Source organism: Marmota flaviventris, chromosome 2 (assembly GCF_047511675.1).
Source record: "Marmota flaviventris isolate mMarFla1 chromosome 2, mMarFla1.hap1, whole genome shotgun sequence".
Taxonomy (NCBI): domain Eukaryota; kingdom Metazoa; phylum Chordata; class Mammalia; order Rodentia; family Sciuridae; genus Marmota; species Marmota flaviventris.
Window position 1 is genome coordinate 6,758,787 of NC_092499.1, and position 18,095 is coordinate 6,776,881.

At 45.9% G+C, this 18,095-nt stretch overlaps 1 protein-coding gene across 5 annotated transcripts in view; it reads right to left on the reverse strand.

Moving 5' to 3' along the window:
• The window catches only part of Eml1 (EMAP like 1), a 162,705-nt gene that overhangs the window by 36,670 nt on the left and 107,940 nt on the right, over nt 1-18,095 (reverse strand). For 4 of the 5 annotated variants that reach the window (XM_071607549.1, XM_071607551.1, XM_071607550.1 and 1 more), the window contains exon 4: nt 6,735-6,869. In XM_071607549.1, the coding sequence (XP_071463650.1) occupies nt 6,735-6,869 (135 nt within the window). The remainder of the gene's footprint in view (nt 1-6,734; nt 6,870-18,095) is intronic. The other variant, XM_071607548.1, reaches the window with a different exon arrangement.

Consider the following 18,095-nt stretch of genomic DNA (forward strand, 5'->3'; position numbering starts at 1 on the left):
CGTGAGGGCCGAGTGCCCACCTGGACTCTGGGTGGCTGTTTCCTTTTCTTCTGCAGTGTGTCCACAGGGAGGAAAGTGCAGGGGACAGCTTGCTAGGACCTGATGTGACAGACAGCATGTCCCCGTGGGGAGCTGCGCTCACACCAACATCCGGGGGACCAACTCACTCTATGTCCTGACAGGGCTTGGAGGCTGAGCCCTGTGTCAGGCCTCAGACAGACTGTGACCCAGGAAGGACCTCACAGCACCTGGCACTGGCCCTTGGCAGGCTGGCAGGAGCCAGATGCTGTCTGAGCAGAGCACCTCATTTTTAAAATGATTAATACGGTGTGGTCAGGAGGAGCCACTACCAAGTTCAGCATGCCACCTCCCTGCCACTCATCCACACCACCGGCTCTCGGCACAATGCGGCTCTCCTTGGAAAGGATTCCATGAGAGGAGATAAAATCATCACGGGAAGTCACAGTACCCTACCACGTGAATAATGGCTCCACACGGCTTTTACTGGGCCAGGGTCTCTCAGGCAGCACCTATTAAAAATGTTCAGAAGCCACTGGAAACTCTGATGGGGACCCAACTACTGCCTCACAGACACTGCCAATGAGAACCAATAGCTTGAGCCTCACTCAGCAGGGGAGCACAGATTTTGATGGGTGGGGGGTGCTGGGACAAGGTGCTTTCCCTCCATAAGCCTCGTCTCCTTCATCTACAAAATAGAAACTGGACCACTGTGTTGTGAGGACTGGCAGGATTAAATGAGAAGTGTAACACAGTGCCTCACACTTCCTTATAAATTATACTACTTCACTCTTCCTCCAATATCACTGACAAGAACCTAACTGACTTTCTGGGCTCCTCGCCTGATAGTCACAGAAGTGAAACAACTTAAAGAATATTAGCTCTGATCACTTAAGAATATACCCAAAGGTAAATGACCTCACAGCCTGAAGGGTGAAGCCATCTTTTCAGGAAAAAGATGCTTACTTTACGTCACCTGATTTCCACCCAGAGGGAATGTTTCTGCAAGGGTGGTGTTAAATTGCCTACCCATAGGTGGCGCTGTTGACCTGGTCTTAAATGGCTCTGGTCGTCTTGAGCACTCAGCAGCCTCATCCACCCACCACACACTGGGTGCCAGGTACTGTGCAAGGTGCCCAAGGCACAAGGCTAAGGAGCCACATGTCTCCTCCCCTCCCAGCCTGAGGGAGCCCGGGAGCTGGGTGGGAGTCAGGGTCAGAGACAAGTTAGCGGCAGGAGAGGGACCATGTGAAGGAAGGCTTCCTGGACAGGGGCACCCAGCACATTCAACCCCACCCCCCCAGGTCCCAGGCACACACGTCACTTGGCAGAGGTTACGCCCTGGCACCTACTGAGAGCTGGAAGGCATCTGTCTGAGAGTAACTCCCTGTCCAAGCTCTCAGGATGCTCTCAGCTTGCTTAGGTAGCATTTCTTTAATTAAGACCATTCAATGGTGTTAGCTAGCTAGCCATCTGAATCTCTTTCTCAGGGAACTGTGAGTTCAAACCCTTTACCCAGGTTTCTATTATGTTATCTTTTGCTTACTGGTTTGTGTTGGGTCTTGGGAAAATTAAAGGAAATTGGCCCTTATCTGTCACTGTGTCATTAATTTTGCAGAGAGGATGAGTCCCTTCATGCTGCCCCTTTCTACTGCTGGCCCTGTCTCGCACCACGCTGTGCACACAGCCCGTGCTAAGTTAAGCAGTGCTGGGGACTGAATAAGTAAGATGACACAAATTTCCAGTTTCTCATTGCTCTTTTTTCAGGTTGGGTAAGGACAGACCCAGTGAGTTGGGGAATTACAAAATGTCCCCAGGAAGAGACACTTCAGCTGTGTGTCGCGACAGCACAAACAGCGATTCAGTGTTCTGGGGTGGGGATGGCAGCCATGGAGGCCGCCTAACTGCCAACTGCAGGCAAGGTGTGCTGGGTTCTGCATATCTGGTCTTTTAAATCCTCACAACACCTGGGAGGTAGGCACTATTTTTTACTGACATTGAGAAATTCCCAGAAGAAATCAAGTAATTTACCATCATACAACAAAAAGTGGCAGAACTGGAATCAAACTTGGTGGTGGCTACGAAGCAGCACGACTCTGACCTTCTTTGGCTATATTAAATGGGATAAACCATTCAGTGACATTTATTGAGTAACTACTCTGAGCTGCACATTTCCGGACGTTGGGCTGGTCTGACTGGATCAGGAAAACCTTGTTGGCAGCTGGCTGTCCCACTAAGGTGCACTCGGCTGCATGTACAACCTCCAACTAAACCAATGCTGTAAGGTGCTCCTTGTGCTATTTTTATTTTCGTGTGAAATTATTTTCATATTAAAGTTTTTAGGGCTGTGGCTGTGGCTTGGTGATAGAGCACTCGTCTCACTTGTGTGAGGTGCTGCGTTTGATCCTCAGCACCACATAAAAATAAATAAAAATAAAGGTATTGTGTCCATCTACAACTAAAAAAAATTTTTTTTAAATGTTTTTAAACAAAAATAACAAATCACACTGTGTGAAAGTATGTCTGCTGAAAGAGGCATATTCACAGAGCAACAAAACAGGATTGCAAAAGACACGCAGAAGAATGTAGATTACGTCGGAAGTGCCCACCGCCCGTACAGCACCCCAGCAACACAGGCAGGGTGGAAATGTGACAAGTCACAGCTCTGAGCTCCTTGAGCCAGATCATAGGTGATTTTCATTGCTTTTTGTACATCTGGATGTTCTAAAGCAGGTTACTTGTGTAATAAATAAAGTAACTCAAAGAGAGAAAAAAGTCTTGCTGGAAGCAAGTGAGAGCCGTGGAGAGGCGCGGATGTCAGAGCCCAAGGGCAGTGAGGAGACAGAATATGGAGGCCATGAACCCTGGGCTGAGGATTAGGATTTAGATTATAGCTCAGTGGCGCCACAGTTAAAGAAAAACAACTCTGAGCCCTCAGGAGCTCAAGGGAGCTGCCAGAGACCGTGTCACACATGCTGGGGCTTTAGGAGGGAGGGGCTCTGGGCAGTGGCTCCTGACCTCAGAGTCTCGTAAGGCCGGAGGGCTGCTGAGCACAGAGGGGCGCTGGGCACAGAGGGGCGCTGCACCTGGGGCAACGCTGCTTGCTGGATGCTGTATTTGATATGTTCGTTCTAAAGATGGACAATGTGTAGGTGTGTTACAACCAAGTTTCCAGCAGAGGGGGAAGCATCTCTTGTTCTAGGAATCAGCCCCTTACAACCTTTAGATGGTGTCTTGCTAATGAAGGTGACTTATCTCCTTCCTCAGAAATTGCAAAGGGGGAACCAGAGTGCTAACTGAAACACTTGATTGATCTAGCAACAGGTAGCATAAACTGTGCTTCTAAATAAGTAGCTATTTTTCTATTCGATGGAAAATGCTTATTTTAAAATTTTTGAAAAGTCCTTCATTGGATTAGGACATTAACTACAAGTCTGCCATTGGAATGTTATTGCTGATTACCTCTTTAAATTTACTAAGTGCTTCATGATGACATGAACCACTGCATAATTATTAATATTCATCTACTATCAATAATACATAAAGTAATAGATCACATTGCTCTACATTGCTTTTGTTTTTAATGAAAACTTTGTCAGTGCAAAGATTAAATGTTCTTAAAATTTTGCAGCTTGCTATAAGCAAAATATTTTAAAATGGCAAGCATTCTAAAATGAAGGTTAAGAATCTACTTGTCACAAGAAAACTGTCAAATCCAGTGACCAGTCCTAAAGATGAGGGATATAGCAACAAGAACACAAAAACTATCATAAAGAGTTTCTATGAAAACAAATACATTAATTATTTCAAAATAAATTATTGTGTTTTGGAAAAAGTGAATGTTTAGGATTTCAAAACCACTTATTTTCTGTTCCACAGTTCAAGTGATAACAATGTATACAGAACAGCTTTTGCTGTTATTATTATTGAGGAGAAATACACATGCCGATGGGGAATTATATTTTGAGTGAAGGGAATGTCTTCTGATTTGTACAGACGTGTCTATGTGCCACAGACAGCCTTGCTCACAGGCAGGAACACCAGACTTCACAGCTAGCAATCTGCAGCTGTCCCGAGTCACAGCACTGCTGTGTGGGTGACGCACTCCTTCTCGGCTAGGCCAAATCCGAGCTCGCCTGTGAGCTCACGTGTACTCACGTGCTTCCCAAAGAGCTTATAGGAGAGGAAGGGGCAGGACCTCCAGCCATGGCAGGCTGGGAGCCATCCTGGCCTGTGGATTCCCATGCTGTGCCACTTTGTCAGCAGCTGGGGGAATTATAGGGACACATCACACTTCACGTCCCCCCAACCATGGCTGGATTGTGTCAAAATCTGGGCCATACCACAGGACTGTGCTGCTTAGGCAAATGAGACTGACGACCTGAGGTGTCACTGAACACCCTCACTTACACGAGGAAAGTCAAGTGGAGAATCACTGTCCTGTGCTCTGCATGAGTTTCTCTTTGTGACTCCACCACAGCAATGGGGGCATCTATTGAGCACCACCCCCTGTGCCGGGTGCTTCCTAGGGGCTCACTCATTTGTAAGATTCAAGGGCATCAGTGTAGAATTCCCAGAGGACGAAACCCAGCTGGAGCAGCGAAGGCCGAGCCTGGCTCACAAAGCAGCCCTCCATGCCTTCGCCTTCTGTCTTGCTGCCGACAGTAACCAACAAGCTAGTCTTCTGAAACAGGAGGTGGCCACTGGAAGAGTGGACACAGGCGAGCTAGTGAGAGTGGAGGCCAGACTCTTGAGGCCACCTGTGAGTAGCTATGTTTGAGAAGGAATCCCGTGGATTACTCATTCCTCTGCACCTGTCTACACCCCCAGGCAGGCTTCCTCAGTGAGGTCAGAGCAGCCAGGCTGGGGGCTGCCCCTGGGGAATGGAGACAAGAATGGAGGAAAGGGGTCAGGCAGTGCCTGGACGTCCACCTTGACTTTTTGCTCCTGCTGCTTCCTAACTGCTTTTTTGCTGTGACTTCCTTGGGCCCCAGGCCCTGTCAGTACCAGCAGTCACCCCGGGGAAGATGCCACACTCTCTGGAGGTTGTCGGCAACTGGACAGCTCACATTGTGCTGGCCTCCACCCTCCCTAAGTTCTAGAGAGGAAAAGGATTTATTTTTAAATGGCCACTTTGAGTTGCCTGAACTATTTTAGGAAATGATTAGTAAACTTTTCCAGTCCCTCACTTCCAAATCAAAATTTCCTACTGTGGCATTTCTCAAAAATCCCTTTGTAAATATCTTCTGTGGAAATATTTACCCAGCACATTTACCAAAGCCATAGGATTTAAAAGATAAAACAGATCTGGAGTTTACACAATGCAGATTCTTTTTGGAAATTCTTAATAAAAATCAGATGGGCTGAAGAGTAGCCAAGTATATATGAACGGCCAAGATCTAGACATTTCAGGTCATCTTCTAGGCTAACCAGGAACTCAAGCCTTCAGAGCCACTGCACCTCCCCCTGGCTCACTCCGCTGCCATTGTGACCACCTGGCCTTATTTCCAAAGCATTATCACCCCGTTAGCATAATCTTCTGATAACAAGTACTAACAGAGCCCAAAGTGGTGGTGCAGGCCTATAATCTCAGCAACTCTGGGGGCTGAGGCAGGAGGATTGCAAATTCCAGGCCAGTCTTAGCAAATTAGCGAGATCCTGTCCTAAAATATAAAAGGGCTGGGGATGTGGCTTGGTGGTAAGTGCCCCTGGATTCAATCCCCAGTTACTAGGGGAAAAAATTTTAAAAAGTACTGTCTAAATTAGAAGACAGAACCTATGTCAATGGTTTCTGAAATTGTTAACTGACCTGCTGTAGATTGATAAGTGTCTATGTTTTTTTCTGCAAAAAATACCTTTTAGGAACGAAACTGAAAAAGAGTTTTGTGTCCTGAACAGGAATGAAGCACAGCGGATTTACAGACTTGGAACCTGTACAACCCTTGGTTGGAGACGGCTGCATTATGACTAAGCCTTCTTACGTGAACATTTGAAAAGAAACATGTTTAGCCTCTGAAACTGAAATTCCTTCCTGAGCTTTGCTAAACAGAAGGGATAAAATCAAAGCACAATGTTTGAAAACTTAGAACAACACACGTTGGGCAGATACACACAGAAAAACTGACCTCATCTACATAATTCATTCTTACATACAAAACAAGCTGTTAAAACGCCAAAAAGTAGCATGTATGAGTAGAACGTCACAGATGTTGGTTATGATCCATTAAATACCAACCTCATAAAAAGGGAGGTGGAAACCAGGAAGGAAAGTGGTCCATATTCCTTGTGTCAACTCAATACTGAAAGCAGTCTCTGGCCAATTATCAAATTGTAACTTTTGACCCATTCTATATTAGAAAATGTTGCTGACAAACTTAAAACATTCCATTAAGGTCAGTTTTAAGATGGCAGCAGGTGTTCTAGAGGAACAAGGCACTTCATCTGGGAACTCAGAACCGCCTCCTGGGCTCCCTGGTCGCTTTGCAAATTGCCAGCAGTGGCTTACTCTGCCCAGACCTGCACTGGGAGTCGGGAGGGCAGGTGAGCTCCCTGGATGAGGACTTAGTGAACTCTGACTACAGCTGCCCTCAAATGGTGTGACCAGCACTCTGACCTTGCGCCTGAGAGTCCCCAGCTTGTCTGCACACAGGGATCTTTGATTTGTCCCTGGGGCCAGGGTTGTCAGATGGCCTGGCAGCGGCAGGGGGAATCCTTACCTTTCGCTGTTCTTCTTGCCACTAGAGGAACTGCTGGTGGAGCCTGTGCGGTTCCGGCTGCCTTTGGAGTCCCCAGAGCTCTCCCGCCGGCCCCCAGGAGATACGCGCTCAGAAGAGCTGGTCCGCTTGATGCTGCTGAGAGGGGGGAAGTGGAGGACAATGACATCTCCCTACTGCAATCCTACTTCATTGCTGAGTGTAAAAACACATACAGAGGTCGTCCACTTCCAGGTGGGTGGAGATAGAGCTGTGCTAGAATCCTACCTGCAGAGATCAAAGGCTTTCAGAGTGACACTTGATGCCACTTGGAATCAATGTCCTGCCCAGTGCCTTATAATTGGGGTGGTCAGTGCGAGTCACAGAGGAAACGGAGCCATAAGATCTCCAACAAACCCTGGGGCTTACAGGCGTGCGACCCGACCTTGAGGGTGCCTCCCTTGCCTGGCAGTGCCAGGCAGCCAGAGATGATAACGCCCGCGAGACATGGGCAATGTTTAGACGCATTTATGGTTGTCACCCCTTGGGAAGGGGATCACTACTGGAATCTAGGGGATGGAGACCAGAAATGCTGCTAAATAACCTACAATGCCCGGGACAGCCCCACACAGAGAATTAGCCAGCCCAAAGGCCAACAGTGCGGATACTGGAGAGCACTGGCCTAAAGGTACACCTGGGACAAACACAAATAGGATGCCACAGGTAATGATAGAAAATGCTTTGCCATGTGCAAAACGCCACCATCTAGAGTCACTGCCCCTGTGAGCACTCATGCTCATTCCTTATAACCAGAGGATGAGCGTGGTTGGAATCTGGGAAGGGGCGCTGGGGAAGGAACTTTTGTAATGATTGAAATTTCTGGGAAAGATCAAAGGAAGAACTTGAATGTGTTGTGATTACCCAGGCAGAAGGGCCTGCTCTAGAAAAGGAAACCCTGTTCCCAGGAGACCCACAGGCAGGCAGCAGAGCTGGGCGCAGGGAGGACTGATAGAACATGCGATAGAGTGAGGGTTTGTGTCCTCCGAATCTCCTGTGTTGGAACCCTGATGCCAGAGATATGGCACTTGGATCTGGGGACTTTGGAAGATAATTAGGCCATGAGGGTGGAGACCTCATGATCGTAATTAGTGCCCCATAAAAGGGTCTACAGAGAGCTCTCTCACTCTTTCCACCACATGAGGACACAGTGTGCATCCCAGAAGAGGCCCTTCACCAGGACCTCACCATGCTGGCACCTGCTCTGGGACTTTGTGTCCTGAACCACTGTTGTTTATAAGCCACTTGGTCTGTGATACTTTGTTATAGTACCCGGAACTCACCAAGAGCGTATAACTGCCTTGCAGGTGTCCCTAGAAACTTTTTACCTTCAACATAAGCCATTCTCGAGAGCTCACCTCATCTATTTTTGTATATTTTGCAGAGCCTCATAAAGAGGCTCAATACAGATTTGTTATAGGAAAGGATAAATAAATGGATAAGTGCATGCACGTGTCTTACTCTGACCCTGTCACAGAAAGAGACTTGAGTTGCCCTGACATCCCACCTGCTCTGAAGAGAGGAGGAAAAGAGGTGGTGAAGAGGTGCACATCTGCCCACCTGGCTGCTCCGGCTCACGCGGAGTGGAGGTGTGGGGGGTGCACACGCAGGTCTGTGACTCCTGAGACGGCCACTGAAGGGGGCCGCTGAGCCATGGACATGGAGGAAATCACCCACTGAGGCAGCAAGGAAGGGGACAGGAGAGTGAGAAGGGCTCCCAGGGAACAGACTGAGAGCTGCCACTGTGTCTGTCACAGGTGGCAGACGCCAGGAGAGCAGGCAGAGAGCAGGAGCCCACACACCACGCCGAGAAGGGAGGGCCCAAAGCAGCCCATCTCAGGAGCTGCAGGGGACACTCCATGGAGGGAGGAACCAAATCTCACGTGCAGGAGCCGCAGGACCACTGCCACTGAGCTGGAGCCCGTGACAGCGGAACCCTGGATTAAATCACTTGAGCTCCTCAGGGCCACCAGTGTCTCCTGCCACTGTCCTCCCCAGCTGCAGCTCCCCCTGCCCTCCTGGCTTCTCTCCCCCTCCTCTGTCTGCTTCTGGGGCCCGGCCTCTGTTCTTTCTTCTCTGTGGCTTCCAAACGTCCTGTTCGTAAACTCTTGGTGTGTTTTTAAAAACGGCCTGGGTGGGGGCTTTTGAAAACTCACCTCACTCTCTGAGTGAGCAAACACAAGTAAAATGATCATTATTATGATTTGTTTTCCCCATTATAGGAGAAATTTTATTATTTAAAAAATTTTTATTAGTGCATTCTAATCATACGCAATAGTGGGATTTCTTGTTATATATCCGTACACTACACAACACAGTAATATAATTTATCAATTTTGATGATCACTTATTTTATTTATTTATTTTTAAATGTCTTTATTTTATTTATTTATTTTTATGTGGTGCTGAGGATCGAACCCAGTGCCTTGCACATGCCAGGCGAGTGCTCTACCACTGAGCCACAACCTGATCATTTATTTTAATATGCTGTTCACTCCGCCTTTTTGGTAACAAAGGAAGCTTTTGATCTATACAGCCAGAGCCTCACAACTGGAATCTGCATGAGAACGTCCTAAAGTCAAAGGATGAGTTTTTTGGTTTTTTTCCAAAGAGAGAGAGAAAGAGAGAGAGAAAATTTTTAATATTTATTTTTTCGGCAGACACAACATCTTTGTTTGTATGTGGTGCTGAGGATCGAACCCAGGCAGCATGCATGCCAGGTGAGCGCGCTACCACTTGAGCCACATCCCCAGCCCAAAGGATGAGTTTTTAATGCTTGATTTGGGGACAAAGAAATAGATTCTAGGAGAGCAATGAAGCTCTGAAACTTGGGATTACAGCCCAAAAGGTACAGAAACCTTTGTACCTAAAGCTTGAGCTCTTCCAATGACAAAAGCCACACGCTTACGTGGCTCCATGGGAGTGTTCTCTCCAAGGACCTAGTCCACACTCCAAAGCTCTTATGTGTGCCCGGCTGACGGGGCCCCAGGAGGCTCTGCAGCAGCAGAACGCAGCGCAGAGTGTCACCTCCGTGGTGTCCTTTTGGGAGTTCATGGCAAGTTCATTGCAATTTAAAGAATTACATAAAAACACCCTTATGGAGCTGAAAAGCTATGACTATTAGTGAATTAGAGTAAACACTGGCCAATTTCCTAATGATTAACGCTCAATCTGTTGCCTGGAAGAAGCAACAGAGGATGCCGGGAACAGCCATGGCTGAAATAGTTAACACGTGGGGAACAATTTGCACTTTATAGAGATTTTTCCACTTAAACCTCATGTCCTCTTTAAAAAAAATCATTTCCCCAATTCTGCCCAGGAAGAAACACATTCAGGGATTCAGGGACATGAAGGAAGCTGGCATGCAGTGAGTGGCCGGGCTGACTCTCCTGGCACCTAAGCAGGACCCTGTGCAAGTTTCAAGGCCAAAGGACACTAGCTGGAGAACTGCTGGGCCCCTATGTGTCCAGCGCATATCAATAATTAATGCAGTTACAAGAAAGAAGCCGGCTGCACGTCAGGCCCTGGTGAGACCCACCGTGTGAAAAGGGAGGTGAAAGGAGAGAAAGGGCTTCGAGGCTGCGCTCCCCTCGCCTGGGTGCTGACCTGTTCAGTCTGCCTGCACTGTGTTCAATCTGTGCACAAAGCACAGAGACAAAGCAGAATGCACATGAGTGCCTTGTGAAAGTGGGAAAGCATTTGATAAGCCTCAGTCAATTGCACATCTCAAATGGAAAGACGTTTGTTTTGCGGAGACTCAGTGTGATCCACCCCAGCCCTTTCAAGATGTCATCATTCCCACGTTTGCATCAAAACGTTACACTTTAAAAAAAAAAAAAAAAAAGAAAAGAAAACAAACAACTTACTATTGTCCTATACTTACAAAAATAAAATGAGTCATTTCCTTTTGAGAGCCAAGAGCTCTTATGAATTAAGTAGGATTTACTGGAACTTAACGAAGGACAGAAAGAAGAAATTTGCAGCAAGAAGGGCAGAGAGAGCAGCCCTGTGCCTCCCCACAGGAGGATTCCGTCAGTCACCTGCAGGGAGCATCAAGGAAGTGTGTCCCTCTGGACACAAGTGAAAATAACACTCTTTATTTTAGAAGTGGCAGGGGACTGGCCTGTGGGAGATGGCACAGTAACACTGTACATTTTTTAGCACTTCAGGCAGGTCAAGTGCCTTTGGTGTATAAATGGATAAAAGTCACCCCTTCCTCCATTTCTTCAGTTTGCTACCCCCATGCCCAAATCCAAAACCTCCACAGTTGTGAAAATAAAATGGCTCTTCAGTTCCATTATATGTGCATTCAAGAATCCTTGCCCATTTAAATTTTGGACAAAATAAGTTTTCTGCAGTGGAGACTGGTGACCAAGAAAGGTGACAATCTTCTTATGGTCAGAGAATGACTCTGAACAGAAGAAGGTACAATTCTGTCTTTCATCAGGCAATTTGGAGTCCAGAGATGGTTTTCCAAAATTTTGCAAAGAGATCCCAAACTTTAGCAATCAGAACAGAGATTTGGCAGGGAGCTCTTATGCATGACCAGAGATTTTTCTGATGACTTCGTCTGTCATGACAGTCAGGGTGACTCATGCTAGATTAAACAATTATCCTCTCAACAAACACTTACCGGGCATCAACCGGGAACTGGGTGCTGAGTGGAGCCCTGCAGGCGCCACAGGCAGCCAAGCCCCACCTGGCTCTTGTCCACAAAGAATGAAATACCTAATTCTTTTTTAATTTGATACCAAAGATTGAACTCAAGGGCCCTTAACCACTGAACACATCCTCACGTCCTTTTTATCTTTCAGTTGGAGATAGGGTCTCACTAAGTTGCTCAGGGCCTCATTAAGTTGCTGAGGCTGGCTGTGAACTTGCCATCCTGCTGCCTCAGCTTCCCCAGCCCCGGGGATACCCAATTTTGATGAACCCAGATAATGCATTTCAACAAGAAAGTGAAGAAATGCTCTTATCTATCACTGTCTAAAACCACAACTTGGTGGCAAAACACAAGTCATTTTTAGGAAGGCTGGTGGTCTTCCAGAATCTCAAGAGATTTTTACTGATTAAGACTGAAAACACAGCTTCTAGTTAACACCTACATTTCAATGGATCTAAATGACAAAGAAACTTTATAAATAAATTTTTAAAAACCCAAATAAGGACTGAGCATGTGGCCTGGCAGTAGAGTTCTTGCTTAGCACACATGTGGCCCTGGGTTCCATCCCCAGCTTCTCAATGGATCAACAGGTCAGTCAGTAAAATACAAAACCCACTGCAGCCAGGTCTGGCTTCCTACCCTTCAAGTCGTGTGTGACCTGGCACTGGTTTCTGCCCACTTGCAAGCTCTGCACTTTTAACAATGGACACCGTTTCCACAGGACGCTGGCCGTCTGGAAGCAAGGCCGCCGGCCTCTCGCTGGGCACAGAGCACTTCTAAACTAAGGCTTCCTGCTCCAGTTTTGTTCTCTTGGTCTCTCTTCTCGCTCTGTCCTGCTGCAATGCTCTACTCCTGCACTGAGAGAAAAGGGGTGTCTTTTTCCTGATCCCAGGGAAATAGCACTCCATGTCCGCCCCACATTCCACACAGCAAGGTAGGACCTACAGCCCCTTTTCCTTGGACTAGTGCAAGCGAAGCTTCCCCAGGCATTCCATACCAAGACTCCAATCCCAGAGAAGTCTTAATTGGCAGCACAAAGCACCCCCCGCTGGGCACTGGACGACTTCCAAGGAGGATTTTGTTCTTAAGCACTAGGCTGAAAACCCCCGAGAAAAGAAAACAGACACATACCCATGCACACCCCGCAGATGCCTGGGCTCGGTTCATCTGGACCCCGATGACAGAAAAACGCCCTGGAGACTGTGGCATGTTTGAAATGACCCAGAAGCTGCTTCAGTCCTGATATTCAGAATGCCCCGCGAGCTGCTGTCTCTGCTAGGATTCCTCTCCTGAGCAGAGGTCCAGGGAGAGACACCAGGGAGGCCAATAGCTGCTGCTCCTCCCATTTCCAGTTCTCAGGGGATGGGGACTCTCACCCAGGAGGGCCACGGAAGCAGGAGTCACTCAGTCTGCACCACAGGTCCAGCTGGCAGCTTTACACTGACCGCAGCCTAGCACGTGGACTGGATGGATTCTTTTGTAAATCAAAATGAAAAGTGTAAGGAGGCCTTCAGATGTTTCTGGAAAGAGGGTAACTGTTCCGACGCGAGGACACACATGTGATGCTTACGAACCCTCATTTCTCCTTACAGAACACTGCTGAGGAACAGCCGCCCAAGAGCCCTTGTCTTCCTGCCTGGGACCCAGCGGTGGAGACGGGGCTGCTTGTGGCACAGGCCTGTCACTTTGGCTGGAGTTGGCCCTGAACCCCTTACTAGTAGGCAGTCCTGCCTCCTGGACTTACAGCCTGCCACAGATCTCTGCTCAGAGTCACCCTCACCCCTGACCATGCTCCTGCTTCTACAGGCAGCTCACACACAAGCAGGGGACACCCTCCACATTCTGGCCACACCACGCATTTTTACTGGGGAGAAGCCACAGGTTGGCCTGGAAATCTTTGCAGGAAGCAGTGTGGCATATACAAGGGACATGGGCTCTGGGGACAGAGACCCAGGTGGCCAGGCAGGGCCCATGTTCCTTCCCACTCTCTCATCGCAAGACCCCTGGACAAGTCACCTCACTTTCCTGAGCCTTAGTTTTCTCATTGCACGATAGTAATGATATCTACCTTGCTGGGATGTCTTGAGTGTCAGAGATGATGGTACTAAACAGCTGGTCACTCGCTTTTGTTACTATCAAAAATCGCTTCTACCATCATCAATAGTTTAAAGAGGGGGTAGAGTGCCCACTAACGCCTCCCTGTTGCTTTCCCATCCTGTAGGCAAGTGTCAATGAGAATCTATATACTTCTGCAGTCAGCTTCAGAAATCTCACCCCCAGCCTCATCTTTCCCTGAATAAATGCTTCAAATCATTAGAACCCAAAATGCAATCTTCCAGGAATTCTAACAATCATGCCAATTAATCCTAGGAAGCCTATAAAAAAAAATCTCACAAACATCAGCATTATTGCACGTTCAAGTTACTCTGTAGCAAACATGAAGACTTACAAAATCAGGGAGCAAGAATGCTCACCAGGAGCTCTCTGAAGGACAAAAGGGGATGAAGGCCAGAAATGCTATCACATGGCAATTATCACCTCTATTGTTTTTCTCTGAGAAAATTTTATTTGCATTCTAAATATATGAAGCTATGAATTATAAACCTTCTTTTCTTCAAGAATAAGGGGGAAGAATCTCATTTCTTCATTAACCATTTGCTACTACAAAAGGTCAGTCTTGAAATTAAGCAACTTGTTCTTAAATGACCACTGGTCAAAGAACTCACCAGGATGTTTAGGAAATATCTAGAGGCAACCAGAAACAAGAGCTGGACACAGCAGCCCTCCCAGGACATAGTGACTGCAGTCCCCAGAGAAGTGGCGATTGCTATAGAACAGACACAAGACCCCAAGTCTACCACAGGGAGCTGGAAAACAAGGGAGAATAAAGCCAAAAATCAGCAGAAGGAAGAAACTAATAAAGATCACAGTAAAGACAAATGAAACAGAGAGGGGAAAATCAGAAAAAACAAAGCAAGAGTCTCCTCCTCCCTCCTCCCCCTCCCCCTCCCTCCCCCCTCTCCTCCTCTTTTAAATCAATAACAATGAAAAACCCTTAGGTAAACTAAAAAAGAAAAAGAAGATTTAGGGGCTGGGGCTGTAGCACAGAGGTAGAGCACTTGCCCCTCACACATGAGGCACTGGGTTCAATCCTCAGCACCACATAAAAATAAATAAATAAATAAAGGTATTGTATCAACTACAACTAAAAAATACTTATTAAAAAAAGAGTTTTTTAAAAAGAAGATTTAAATATTTAAAATCAGAAACAAAAGAGGGAACATTAAAACCAATGTCACAGTAATGAAAAGAATTACAAGAGACCACTATGAATAATTACATGCCAACAAATTGGATAAGTAAAGGAAATGGATAAATTCCCAGATGCATAAAACCTAACAAGACTGAATCAAAAGAAATAAAAAATATGAATGGACCTGTAATTAGCGAGGAAAATGAAGCAGTAATCAAAAGTCTCCACCAATGAAAAGCCCATGGAAGTGGATGATTTCACTATAGAATCTATCAAACATTTAAAGAAAAATTAATACCAATCCTCCTTAAACTCTTTCAAAGAACTGAAGAAGAGGAAATTGCTCCAAATTTCATCTTATGAGACCAGTCTTACCCTAATATCAAAACCAAAGACTTGACAAGAAAACTAAAGACTAACACCTTTGATGAATATTGATGAAAGACTCCTCAACAATATATCAGCAAACCAACAGTACATTGAAAGGACTGCATAGCATGACAACTCAGATGTGTGTTTGGAATGAAGAATGGTTCAATGTGTAAAAATCAAGGGGCGAATATACCACATTAACAGAATAAAAGATAAAAACTGGATGATCATCTTGATTGATGCAGAAGAAGCATTTGACAAATTTAATACCCTGTCATGATAAAAACTGTCAATGAACCAGAAGCACATTACTTCAACATAATAAAAGTCATGTATAAGAAATCTACAGCTATGGGCTGGGGCTGTAGCTCAGTGGGAGAGCACCTGCTTTGCATATGTAAGGCCCTGGGTTCAGTCCTAAGCACCACATAGAAATGAATAAATAAAGATATTGTTTCCATCTACAACTAAATAAATATTTAAAAAAGAAAAAGTTACAGCTGATATCACACTCAATGGTGAAAGACAGAAAGCTTTTCCTCTAATATTAGGAAGAAGGCAAGAATGCTCACGCTTGCCATTGTTATTATTCAATATAGCACTAGAATCAGACAAGAAATAAAAGGCATCCAAACTGGAGAGGAAAGTGCTCACAGATGACAAGATCTTACATATAGAGACACCTGAAGATTCCACAAAAAAACTGCTAAAACGAATAAATGACTTCAGAACATTGCAGCACACAAAACTGACACACAAAAATCAGGTTTATGTCTATGCAATAACAATGCCCAACTGGAAAAGGAAATTAAAAAAACAATCCAATTTACCATAGCAGCAAAAAGATAGACTACTTAGAAGTAAACTTGCCTTATCCCCAGTCCCACAAAAAAAAAAAAAAAAAAAAATAGAAGTAACTTGCCCTAAGAGATACCCATGAACACTGAAAACTCAAGACACTTTAAAAGACATAAATAAATGGAAAGAAATCCCATGCTCGTGGATTGAAAGACTCCATACTGTTCAAATGTCCACACTCTTCAATCCAAACCACAGATTCAGTGCAATTCCTATGAAAGTCTCAATGGACTTTTCAAAAAAAATTTTAAACAGATACAACATTTTTTATACCTTTATTTTATTTATTCATTTTTATGTGGTGCCGAGGATCGGACCCAGGGCCTCACACACGCCAGGCGCTCTACCACTGAGCTACAACCACAGCTGCCGCAGTCTGGCTGGGCACAAAATAACCGGGAGGTCACGAGCCACTTATAGGTTCAAACAGGAACTACTTTATTGCCAGAACCCAACAGGAACTCTCTAGAACTCCATGGAAACTCCGCGAGAACCAACGGGAACTCCGCGAGAACTCAAAAGTAGCGGGCACCCGGGCACCCGAGGTAGCAGGAGCCGCCTTATTGCTGGACAGCAGAGGTTTATATACACAACTGAATACACAGCTTGTTTCAATTTAGCATCATCCAGTTACAGCAATCAGTCATTATCTTAATAATTATACACAGCTTAACTTAATTATCAACATCTTAATGGCTCGCTGGCGTTACTTCTCAACCACTCCTTCTGGCAAAATGCCAGGCGCCATCTTGACTTGGTTGTGGCTCTCAACACACAGCCCCTCAATAGAATTTTTTGCACAAATAGAAAAACTACCCTAACATTCATAAGAATTCTCAAGGGAGTTCAAATAACCAAACAATCTTGGGAAAAAAGATAATAAAGTTGGAGGTCTCTCATTTTCTGATTTTAAAACATACTAAAAAGCAATGGTAATCAAGAAATACAGTACCGGCAATACAGTCAGCTATAGAGACTGATGGCCCAGAACAGAGAACCCAGAAAGAACCCTGGCATCTACAGCCAAGTGGTTTTCATCCAGGATGTCAAGACTACACGGTGAGGGAAGAGGCACCTCTCCCACAGATGGTGCTGGGGGAGCTGCAGACACACAAGCAAAGGCGTGGAGCTCAATCCCGACTTACACCCAAACAAACAAACAAAAGCTCACTCAACATGGATTAAAGACCTAAACATAACCTGGAAAGCTGCAGAGCTTCCTGTTGTGAAGCATTATCCACACGTAGGGGAGAGGCTTCAGGTCACTGGATTGGGTGGGGATTTCTTGGATATGGCACCAAAAAGTACAGGCAACAGAAGCAAAAATAACCTGCATGGCAGGTTATGATGTGCATGTACCTAAAAATTTCTGCATGTTGAAGGAAATGATCAACAGAATGAAGAAGCCATTCAGGGAATGAGAAAAAACTTGGAAATCACATATCCAGTAAGTGGCTAATAACCAGAAAACATAAGGACGTCTACAACTCAAAGAGAACAACAGCAAAATGACCTAACCTAAATGTGGGCCAAGGTCTTGGATAGACACTCCTCCAGGGAAGACCCCAGATGGCCCACATGCATATGAAAAGGTGCTTTGCATCACCAACCACAGAAGGCAGATCCAAACTACCAGGAACTACCAGCCACGTCCATGTGGATGGCACGATCAGAACAGAAAATAAAAAGCATAGATGAGGATCAGGGAACTTGGGAGTCCTTGTGGGAATGTAAAATGCTGTTCTAATTATGGAAAATAGTGTGGAGGACACTAAAAAACTAAAGGTAGAATGACTGTGTGATCCAGCCATCCACCCCTGCGCGTACACCCAAGAGAACTGAATGCAGGGTCTCAAAGGCACACCCATGGTCACAGAGCATTATAGACAAAGTGTGGAAGCAACCCAGCATCCATCAACAGAATGGATAAAAAAGCGCATGACACACATCCAACGGAATATTACCCAGCCTTAAAAATGAAACTACTCACGTGCTATGACATGGACGAATCTTGAGGACATTATGCCACACAAAATAAATAGGCTAGTCACAAAAGGACCAGCGACTCCACTCACTTGGGACAAAGCAGGGGGTAGCCACCAAGGGCTGTTCGGAGGGGAGCGGGGACAGCTGTTAAGGAACGCAGAGTGTCAGTCTTACAATATGGAAGCGCTCTAGAGAT